We start from the raw sequence: 11,300 nt of genomic DNA, 5'->3' as shown, positions 1-11,300 counted from the left end.
ACTTTTTGTAAGTATTCGCTAGTTTTTTGGTTTGTTTTTTCAATTTCATACCAAGGTTCCGTTTCCAGTTGTATGTCTACTTTTTTCCTTATAGAGAAAAATACGAATGTTAATGTTTTTTGCAATATCGCGTGCGATGATTGAACCCCTGGTTGTGTTTGACTTTTGAGAATTTTTTTTTTGGGGGGGTGAAACTCCGAATTTCCTCAAGGTTAGGGACGTTCCACTTTGGACGTGTTTAGTAAAGGTACAAAGAGCATTATTGTCATCATGTAGCGCTTGTGGTTGAGAAACAAATGTGGGTTATTTATTTAAAAAAAATCACCCTGATGGCAGCTTTAGAAAATATTTTTTTGCATAAGCAATGTCGGTGCAAAATATTTCCAATTTATTATGTAAATCTGATGAATCGTTGAAAAAAAACAATCCTTCCTTTTTTTACACTTTGAATATAAAATAAACATTCATGTCTGATTTTTTTGTATTTTAACTTGAAATTTTGAAACAAAATGACAATAAAAGGGTACATGAGAACAGTATTGTACGTGTGTTTGTGTCAAATGAAATGATAAGACTTTCTCGGAAGTGGCAAGCCCACGAGCCACACTTTTTGGCACGTTGTTTCTCCGAAATTTGGAACTGGATGTCAACGTTCACTGCAAACATGGTGTTTGCTTTTGCAACGGACAATGGGTCAAAACGCCAATAATCGATGAATATGCGTAAGGCTACTGTAAATATGCTGTCTAGACGAGATTACGAATGCATCGTTTTTTGGCTATTCCACCACATTAGTGGTTAATCTAGTACAAGGGTGGGCAAACTAAGGACTGTGGGCCACATAAGGCCCGTCAGGCTTCTTTATCTCTCCCCGTGCATGTGTAAGTTTCCTCCGGGCACACCGGTTTCCCCCCACATTCCAAAAGCATGCATGTCAGGTTAATTTGCCGGTCTGAATTTTCTCTAGGTGTGAATGAGCGAGTGAGTTGTCTGTCTCTGTGTGCCCTGCGATTGGCTGGCAACCTATTCATGGTGTCCTCTGCCCACTGCCAAAAGAAGGCTGGGATAGGCTCTAGTTACCCCCGCGACCCTACTGAGGATAAGCGGTGCAGGTAATGGATGGATGGATATATGTCTCTCATCTCATCTCATTAGCTGCACCGCTTATCCTCAGTAGGGTCGCGGGGGTGCTGGAGCCCATCCCAGCAATCATCGGGCAGTGGACAGGGGACACCCTGAACTGGTTGCCAGCCAATATCTATCTATATATATATATATATATATATATATATATATATATATATATATATATATATATATATATATATATATATATATATAATTGATACCTCCAATATCTTTACCATGCTTTCCATGAACAAAAAGACACTTTTCTTTCAAAAAAACATTTTACTGGAATAACACTCAACTTGTGCATGAGCGATGCATTAACTTTGCAAGAACTTTTCAGCATCTGATTTTTCTGGTGTAGCAATCACTTGATTTCGGTTACCATGGTTATCCTGTGACCCTCATGCATGCACCTAAAGTCATTCCTCCCTGACCAGTCGATGACGATGTGACTTTGTTTGTTCTCACCACACTGCTTCAATAGGCCTACTCGCAACGTCTGGCAGCCCACAAACTGTCATTTGCCTGATACAGTAAGCAACACCAGAGAGTTGGGACTTTGTAGATGGGTAGACAGAGATCTGATCAAAGCCACTTCTGCCTTCCAATGGGTTTTCATACGGAAATGATCCTCATAGGCTTGAAATTTACTGATAAGCGGCACCAAACACTTTATAATATATTTTATATATTTTTACGTTTTAGCACTCAGGGACAATGCTTCTGAAAAGGTATTTATACGTTATGGTACTGCAGGAGCAAAAAGTCAGGATAATTTTGTGAATCACATATAATGTTGACAAGTTCCAACGGCAACATTATAAAGTCTGCAATTCGTCTTTAAGATCAGGTAAAATGTATGCAGGCTAAGACAGCCTACTTGTTACAATTGGAAAATGTGGAAAACTAAATTAAAGTTCATGGATGCCGTGTATTTAGTTAGATTATATATTTATTCATTTTTCAGAATATATTTACTTTGTTATGTATTTCTCCGTTTTTGCGCATGACTCGTGCGAGCAGGGTGCACTACGCTTTTAACTCTCCGATCCACAAGGTGTCGCTACTCATCAAAATTAGGTCGTCTGACCCCGCCGGTTTTTTTATTGAAGAAGAAATGATAACTAGCCTGCTTAATGCTAACACAATTTTGTCACGATTTTTGCCATCTAATGTAGTGAAAAAAGGCCACCTGCGCACACGGTTTTTATAAAGTTAAGCTTTGTATAGAATACACACCCTGTCAAATACTGGATTTAATACATCTGTAAAGCAACGGAGAAACCGTAAGTCACGAGAACCGTGCACTTCGCTACTAGTAGCGTGCTAGTTATCGGAAGCTACATTTAGCATACACTCGAATATTGATTTCACTCATGCAATAACGGATACAAATAACACTGCTTTACTTATATTTATTGTATTACGCAGCACTTATTTTATCCTTGTATTACATCTTTTTATAGTGTAAACTTTACGGAGTGTGATGTGCTTTAACATTTGGTAAAGGCCTGTGGCTAACGCCCCCATGTAAACAAAAACACAAGCTGCTAAGGAAGTTTACGTTTTTAAATATAATAGAATAAATTAAAGCGTCTTTTCGTGTTTTATGGCGCTCATACATGCGATCCATTCAGCGTACAAACTCATTTTTTGGGGGGGAAGGGAGGTTTTCTCTAATGTGGAATACCGAATTTTATTCAGGTTGTGAGTTTAGAAGTATGATTTTTAGAAATAGGATTGTCTGTAATGACGTTGTTGGAAACCAATGTACAGTGATGAAAACGTCATTAGATATGGCACTCAAAGATAAACATGTAATGAAATACTTAAAACAATAACATCATAAGACTGTCAAGATATAGATAGATACTCTCAACAAGGTAGTGCTTATAGAGTGGACAAGGTTTTAAGTGCATTACAAAAATAGTGCAGGGAAAATATCCTATTGACATTTAGCAGCAACAGTTTTTGTGCAAACGTACTGTATTTCAGTTTAAACCACAAAATACAAGAAAAAGACAAATAATAGCTTAAGCACTCTTCTCCAAACATTTCAGCATTTACTATTAACATTTTGAAGGAAACCTAAACCAACTGTGCGTTGCAAAATTTCGAATGTCTCCGTATATCCAAGCATTCAATAAATTTTCTTGGACCTTTGAATACACGCATCCCAGTTTTGCCCTTGCATTATTAGATTTACAGCCCATCCCGTAGAAATTTCTGTGAAATAATCATTCCCTTAGAAGTCAGCCCCATCATATTTCATTGTTTATCTTTTGTCTTATTCATTCAGATGCAAGCGGTTGAGCCTGGCGTGCCGATGGCAGTAGCAGGTTCGCACAGCCGCTCAGAAGACGAAGAGTCACTTATCATAAAAGATGTGAAAAGGACAACGACGCAAGCGTTTGGCAGTGTGGTTCCAAAACGCAGAAGTTCTTCCAGGTTCCACTAATTTGTTTTGTGATATTAGCTTTGTCCCAATTGTCTTTTGGGGTTACATATGTAGATGTGCTTTTCCTTGTGATTTGTGTCCTGAATTACAAAATAAATGTTGTCCACAGATCTATTAAGAGGAAGAAGTTTGACGATGAGCTGGTGGAAAGCAGCCTTGTAAAATCATCAAGTCGCATCAAAGGTCCTCCATTAATGGAGCCTTTACGCTGCTCAGGTAGTGAGCCCTCTTCCAACGAAAAAAAGAAGGTAAAGTAAATAACACAATTAAAAAGTAAATTCTTAAAAAAAACACTATAATTATTATCTCTCTCTGTTAGATGGCAAAATCAGGACCAGCTTTGACTCCGCCCCTCACAATGTTGATGCATCCTACGCCATTGACAAAAAGAATGAAAAAAAGTAAACAGCCATTACACATGACTAAAGATTTGGGTCGCTGGAAGCCCACAGATGATCTGCTGCTTATTAATGCTGTGTTGCAGGTTTGTTTTCAATTTTATTTGAATTCAGCTTTCATTTAACTCTATATTGGATTTTTATGTGCAGCGAATAGAAGATAACTTTAATCTCATTAGCTCCTCTCCCCAAAACATTATTTTAAATTGTACAGATGCAATGAAGTGGTAATATCCAGTAAGTTATGGTTTTCTCAATTTGCAGACAACAGACCTCACATCAGTTCATTTAGGGGTCAAGTTCAGCTGTCGTTTTACTTTGCGGGAAATAAAAGAGCGATGGTACTCGCTGCTCTACGACCCCGTCATCTCAAAGTAAGGCCAACATCTTGTGCTTAACATGACACTTCGACCCTTCACTTTCCTTCTTGGTGTCAGACTTGCGTGGCAGGCGATGAGGCAGCTTCATCCTGAAGCTGTAGCGGCGATTCAAAGCAAAGCTCTCTTTAGTCAGGCAGAGGAAGTGCTACTCGCCAAGATTGGTTCGGTCCGTACCTGTAATTCTCACTTTTTGTTAACAATATCATGGAATAAGCTACAATTTCTTCTTATGTCATCATACAGACAACCCAGCCAAAACTAGACACATTCCAGGATCTCCTGAGTAAACACCCAAGTATTTTTCATCCGTCACGAACCCCTAAAAGTCTACTGGTGCACTGGCAGCTTCTAAAGCAGTACTACCTTCTGGATGACCAGAGTGGTGAGTCACCTTAGATATCCAAATATTTTAACGTCATGTCCATGTCACCCAGGCAAACCAAGACTGTTTTTTCAGTGCATTTGAAATATTTAATATTTGATATTTATTGTGGTGTAAAGTTGTATCGGCGTACCTCTATATAGGAGGTACTCTAATTATGAGAAATTCGAGGTATAAAATGTCTTTCAAGCAAATATATTGCCTGACATACTAGAGGAAATCATTTTCATCATTTTCATTGAAAAAAATACATTGTACTGTAAATGTACAATAGGCCTAAGGGTCTAATTTTGTGTGTTTTGTTGCAGTCCAGCCGCTCCCTAAGGGGGACCAAGTCCTGAACTTCTCTGATGCTGAGCAGATTGTTGAGGATGTCAAGTTAAAGTAAGGAATGCTTTTATTTCCAAACCATGTCTTTGTTATGAGTCTGCTGCAAATTTTGTACCAAAAGAACATATCGTCACTCCTATTTTGGAAGAAATAAACAGTTGTCAGAAAAAGTATCTGAAACTTATTGAAATTCTCACATCACTTTATAAAATCATCATCATCCAATGTGATATGATGTTAATGAGTGGGCAAGGACCTGACTTAAACCGTTTGGTGAAAATTGGTTTCAATGTGTTTTTGAGTCTCCGTAGGCACAGGGTTCATTTACTTACTCCTCCCCTTTCTGTCATCGGTTGCATGCCATCCTCAATAAAAAATGGAAAGCTATAAATGTTTTGAGTGGTTTTAATTAAAAGAGACACAGCTTTTTTCATCTGTGATTCTAAAAATGCGCAGAACACATTTGATGGGGATTTTATGCAGAAATATGAGGAATTCCCAAAGGTTCACATACTTTTTCATTCCACTCTATGTTTAAGTTTTGGTCTTTTTTGGTTTCAGATTTTTGACCTTTTTCTGTTGTAAAGATGGATTCATGCAAAGAATGAGGAAAAATGTATATGTCTGTAAAATCAAAACGATGAAATATTCCTTTTTAATACACACGCAAAATACCTCTGTTAGTAGATAGGTAGATAGATACTTTATTCATCCCAGTAGGGAAATTCACACTTCCAGCAGTATCCTTTTGTTGTTTATTAACAGATTAACAGGATGGCCCCGTATGCTGTGTTGTAGTTTATCAACAGCAGAGTGGATGACGCCACACGCTAGTCCAAAAGTTTGACGTCCCTGCAGCAGATGGAAATCTTTGTGCCCAGGGTTACACCACCTCGTGTTCACGTAGATAGCGAGTCCACCTCCTCTCCGCTTCCTGCAGGCTTTTGTGTCCCTGCCCTAACAGCGCTGAAGCCGGATAGCTCCACGTTAGCGTTCGGGATGCTAGATGTCAGCCACGTTTCCGTAAAACACAGCAAACTGCACTCCCTGTACGCTTTGATGTTTTTCACCAGCACAGCCAATTCGTCGGTCTTATTTGGTAGAGAGTTCACATTTACCATGATTACAGACGGTACCGAAGGCTTATAACGCCGCTGGCCGCTTAACCTTAGCTCCGGCTTCTGCATCCACGATAGGGCCCCCTCATCACGCCGGCACGTGAATTATTCAGGGCAAGGAGTTGATTCCTCAAGTAAAAGCATTTTTGTGCGTTAAAACCCATAACAATAGGATGGAGAGTAAACCAAAGTGTAGTTGTCAAACGGGACGAAAAACACCGAAGATAGATCAATTTGTCTCTAATTATTCTAAGTACATGGGTGTCACCAGGCTGTACTTGCTCAAGACACACCACAGTAAATGCCTCTACGACTCTAGTGGTTAGGGATCCAACCAATCTAGTATCCTAGTTGAAAAGTATTTATTTTATTCGTGTCAATTATAATTAGGGAAGCCCTACCAATACCGTCCTTTACATCCAAACTAATACAGATCAACAATATCAACACTTTTATAGAATCATAATGTAAGGATAGTCATATATTTCTAATTTTACTAATAAACAAATTTTAAGTATTTTAAATCAGGGAAGATAATGCCCCCGAAAAACAGCTGGGAGAAAAACATGGGAAATAATAGCAAAATTTTAAAAATAATACTGATACTTTATTGTCCACTATCAACCAATAGTAGATAATTTTGATAATATAAGTCGTATATTCTCATCTTAGTGAAAAAAAAAGAATTCTTCAAAGGAGAATAATCATCTACCATTTCAGGTAATAAAGCTAATTTTCTGTTATTAAAAAAAGTTGTGTCTTCACCAGTCCCTGAAATACGTCATGCCACATATTATTGGAAAGATTAAACCCTCGGGATTTGAAAATATACTCATCACAGAAACATCCCTTTTAGTCAGAAACAAGACACCCGTGAACTATAAAGACCAGATAGCTCGACTAAAAGTGATTGGAAATTATACTCATGACACGATTCCTCGCAAATATCGTGTGTTTACTTTCACCAAAGTCCAATGTAAAATATTTACTCCAAAAAACACCATAATGCTGACAAATAAAAAAAAAACGCCTAAAAGTATTTCTGAATATTTGGACGATCTTGGTCGTGATCTGTTTGTCTGGCTCCATAACTTCCCTTTAAAAACAAACAGACTTGTAAGATGAGTGTAGCCGGTAGCCTCCGACATTTTGATTGACACCACTCTTGGCCAATTAAAAGCCTTTTTTCACGGTCCTTAGCCTGTGAAAAACTATGTGAGGGGCCTAATATTGGAAAAGAAACGTCATGACCAATTCGGCTTCAGAAATCTTAAGCCAATAGTAACCGATTTAAATGTGGATTGACACATTGGTTAGCCAATTATATTCCAATCACAATTTTATGCAATTTTACAAACCGTATTAAAAACAGGACTGGAAAATGTGCACAAATACAAAGATCCATTTTTTGCACATCATTCTCACAAGCAAGTGTGCACGATCATTGATTGACTTCTGGAAAGAGAAGTCAAACATTTAGAACTCTTTCACAATGACTAAAAAATTTCCAAAGTGAAATACATAAATGCAAAGTTTTTAGGGCTGTAAACTGGTTGTCTCCAAATGGCCAGAAATGTGTAAAATACAATGTTTAGTTTTTCATTTTGTTATCAAATTTCACACTGTACTAGGTAAGGCTTCAAGCTATTGTCTTACCGATTTTCCAGCTAAGATGCCCATGTTACGCTCATCTGCAAACATTTGATTGCAAAAAAAAAATCTTCAGGCAAGAATGAAAAACCTTCTATTTCTGTGTGTTCCAACTCAGATTACTCTACGTTAGTAGCACTTGTAGTGATCATTTCAGTTTGGGACCAAACTTCAGAGTGTCACCTTTTAAAAGTGACCAAAACCGGTTCAAGAAGAGCATTACATTTGCTTTAGGTACGTCTTGGCTTGGGATTTCAGGGGAATTTTACAGGCGTCTGTTAGTTTACTTTTACAGTAATTTACCACTCCAGTAAACACATCTTCTCATAGTAGTGTCAGCTTTGTGCATAATATCTAATTATTTACTTAGGTCCAACAACACTGACATTCTTTCATTCATTATCTGGCCAAAAACTTTCAGCCTGATAATTATGTTTTATGTAAAAGACATGAGGATCTGTCAAACTCCCATTTCTGATACATTTATTATTTTGTCCTCACCTGCAGGGAGAGCAGAGATGAAGTATTAGAACACGGTAAGATAGGTGAAGTTTTTGCTTAACATCATTGTAATAGTTTGGAATGATTTAAAAATATATACCTTTCCTTTCCAGAACTGATGATATCCGATCGCCACCAAAAAAGGGAGATCAGGCAGTTGGAGCAAGAGTTACCACGCTGGCAGGTCCTCGTCGACAGTATCACAGGTAGAAATGTCCTCGTTTATTCAACAGTTGTGTGTACCACAACTTAGAATAAACAACAGCGGATTAAATTAATGAGTTTAAATCTAGTTTGACAAGATTACTTTAGTATTTTAAGTGTGTCACCAGTGGTATACGTGCACTTTTTGCATTAACAACATTGCCTGTCAACACGGAAGTGGGTATTCAATACATTCAATGTTAAATGATTGGAATGAGTTTGGTCATGTTTTGCCAAGAACAAAGATAAGCCTGTCTATAGGCTGTTATGGTGTCAGCAGAGGAGAACTGTTTTTTTATTGCTAGTTAATTTGTCCTTTGACGTGTAATATGAAGTCTTATTGTGTTTGGCAGGGATGAGCATGCCCGACTTTGACAACCAGACACTAGCTGCCCTGAGGGGACGAATGGTACGCTACCTCATGAGATCCCGAGAGGCAAGTCAGACACACTGTTGTACCCTGAAGATCCGAACAAGTTGCACCTCAGCATTTTTCTTAATTCTTTTCATTTCTTCCCCCACTCAGATTACACTGGGACGCGCCACCAAAGATAAACAAATAGATGTGGATCTGTCCCTCGAGGGGCCTGCCTGGAAAATTTCGAGAAAACAAGGTGATTATACTTTACAAGGAAGCATAGAATTGTCTTGTCATTGATAACAACGTAGTGTACATTGTTTACAAGGAGATAAGTCGTGGCACTCCAGGATAAACATATTTAAGATCAGGGGATGGTGTAATTGTAACCTGTGCAGTCTTTGAGACATTTTGTGATTAAGAGCTATCCTAAGAAATGTGACTTGACAATACATTAAAGGGGGAAAAAAGCCCCCAAAAAATATTAGAATAGATAATTACCATCATGGAATATAAGACGCACACTATACAATTTCAAAGGAAAAAACAAACAAAACATTTGTACATACATTTGCACTCGTCTATAGGCCACATGTGCCCATGTGCAACAGTCAAAACATCTTGGCCATCTCTCTTCTTTGCGTTCAACCAAATTTCAAGAATGTGTTTGTTACCCCAGAAAGTTATTATTAATTTTTTACTTTTTTACATTGCTCCAATTCTTCCCACTGCTGTTTCCAGCGTCCCACCATCGATTTTTCAACGTGAACTTTACGTGCAGCAGCTCTGATTCCATCTTATTTGGCCAACTCGATTGCTTTTAACTTGAAAGCTGCGTAATGTGCTTTTCTTTTTGATAATTCAATGATGAGGGTCAGTATATACTAATTTAATTCATGTACAATGCATAATAATATCTGTTAAGTTTCTTCTATGATCGTTATTGGTAGCTGTGACTAATGCCTACCTTTTCTGCTCCAGCGGCTGTTGGTAAAATGCATACATTAGCTTCATCCCACATAAGCAGGGTTCAAATTGTGTGACAAAATTTGCGGCTCTTGCATGATAGAAAATGATGCAATTACTTCAGTAATAAATTCTTACAAAAATAAGAATGAATACATAAAATACGAATATACATTTTTCCATACAGATTCCAGTTTTTTTTAACAGTTTAGTGTGCTTGTTAAGGTGGTGATGTCCCAGGTGAATCAATTCAGAGCCTGTTAGTCTTTGTTTTTAAGGGACCCGTGGCATTTGCCCAAGGGCAACAGATCAAAAGTTTGTGGCTGGGGTTAAACAAGTCTTTAATAGTGTTGAATGCTTTACTGTGGTAGCAAGAACCGTCAATGTCCTCAAAGTTGGGCAGAGAGATACCAATAATTTTCTGAGCTGTGTTGATGACTCTGTAGGCTTTTCCTGTCAGCTGCCATGCACCCAGGATACCAAGCAGTTATTTTCTACACCAAGATGCTCTCCACTATGGCCTGTAGAAGCAGGATCAGGCAACGCGTTAGGGTTAAATAAACTCTGGTGTTTGCAGGAATTATAAAATTGAAGAATAACGGGGATTTCTTCATCGCCAATGAGGGCAGACGACCCATCTACATTGATGGCCGACCGGTCCTCTCGGGAAACAAGTGGAAGCTGAATAACAACTCGGTAGTGGAGGTGCGTCTTGAAATTTAAACGATTCTATTTCAATGGGTATTTTTCCGTTTTTCTTATAAGCCATTCAGTATATGTCTGTTAAAAATGCCAATGCAGAGTTCTTCACATTTTGCTCACATTTTGCTAGATCGCCGGACTTCGCTTTGTGTTTCTAATCAACTTGGAACTCATCTCCCTCATCAAAGCCGAAGCAGCCAAGATGACCCAACAGTGATCGCTCCACTCCGTACTTCTGACTTGGATTTCACAAGCCTGTTCATGGACGTTTTCCCGTGTTGCACTGTACAAATGGGAATCTTCTTTTTACTGTTTGCAGATTATTTTATTTAAATTGTGCCGTGAAATTTTTCCACAATAATAAACTGGTGTGCACATGAAAGTTGAATCTGTTCAGTTTTTGTCACACTTTGCGCAAAAATCAACTCAGTAGCTCAATTCTAATTCTGGTAATGCTGATACAGTAAGACTACCTAAAACTAAACAAAACTCATAGTGTCATCATCCCTTTTCACACATTTGTCATACTGCTGTGTCGCATTACATAAAAACACAAATAAGGCACCTTAGAATTAAAACAGCTGAAATTAAGGCTATACATGGATAAACAAAGTAAAAATAGCATTATGAGCACACAATTTAGTCAGAAAGAGGAACACGATTCAGAACAAAAGTTGCAAGTAGAGATGGATCAAAATTGAATAAGAGAAATAAATACATCA

At 38.1% G+C, this 11,300-nt stretch overlaps 1 protein-coding gene across 1 annotated transcript; it reads left to right on the top strand.

Moving 5' to 3' along the window:
* Nucleotides 1–2,216: 2,216 nt before the first annotated feature.
* mcrs1 (microspherule protein 1) lies at nucleotides 2,217–10,960 on the top strand. The gene is made up of 14 exons (XM_088337211.1): nucleotides 2,217–2,417; nucleotides 3,431–3,579; nucleotides 3,699–3,837; nucleotides 3,909–4,073; nucleotides 4,252–4,361; nucleotides 4,425–4,533; nucleotides 4,611–4,749; nucleotides 5,058–5,133; nucleotides 8,355–8,383; nucleotides 8,462–8,554; nucleotides 8,906–8,988; nucleotides 9,079–9,166; nucleotides 10,454–10,581; nucleotides 10,709–10,960. The coding sequence occupies exons 2-14, from the start codon at nucleotides 3,431–3,433 to the stop codon at nucleotides 10,793–10,795; spliced, it is 1,395 nt and encodes a 464-aa protein (XP_088193337.1). The 5' UTR covers nucleotides 2,217–2,417; the 3' UTR covers nucleotides 10,796–10,960.
* Nucleotides 10,961–11,300: the final 340 nt, after the last annotated feature.

Source organism: Urocampus carinirostris, chromosome 6 (assembly GCF_059441175.1).
Source record: "Urocampus carinirostris isolate Australia breed hairy pipefish chromosome 6, RoL_Ucar_1.0, whole genome shotgun sequence".
NCBI classification, from domain to species: domain Eukaryota; kingdom Metazoa; phylum Chordata; class Actinopteri; order Syngnathiformes; family Syngnathidae; genus Urocampus; species Urocampus carinirostris.
The sequence above is the reverse complement of the archived record's forward strand: the minus strand, read 5'-3'. Positions and strand labels throughout refer to the sequence as shown.

Bases quoted from the DNA above. Each gene is read 5' to 3' on its own strand.
- mcrs1 (XM_088337211.1), top strand. From the start codon at position 3,431: ATGCAAGCGGTTGAGCCTGGCGTGCCGATGGCAGTAGCAGGTTCGCAC. The intron at 4,534-4,610 runs GTCCGTACCTGT...GTCATCATACAG, and splicing joins TACTCGCCAAGATTGGTTCG to ACAACCCAGCCAAAACTAGA. The intron at 4,750-5,057 runs GTGAGTCACCTT...GTTTTGTTGCAG, and splicing joins CCTTCTGGATGACCAGAGTG to TCCAGCCGCTCCCTAAGGGG.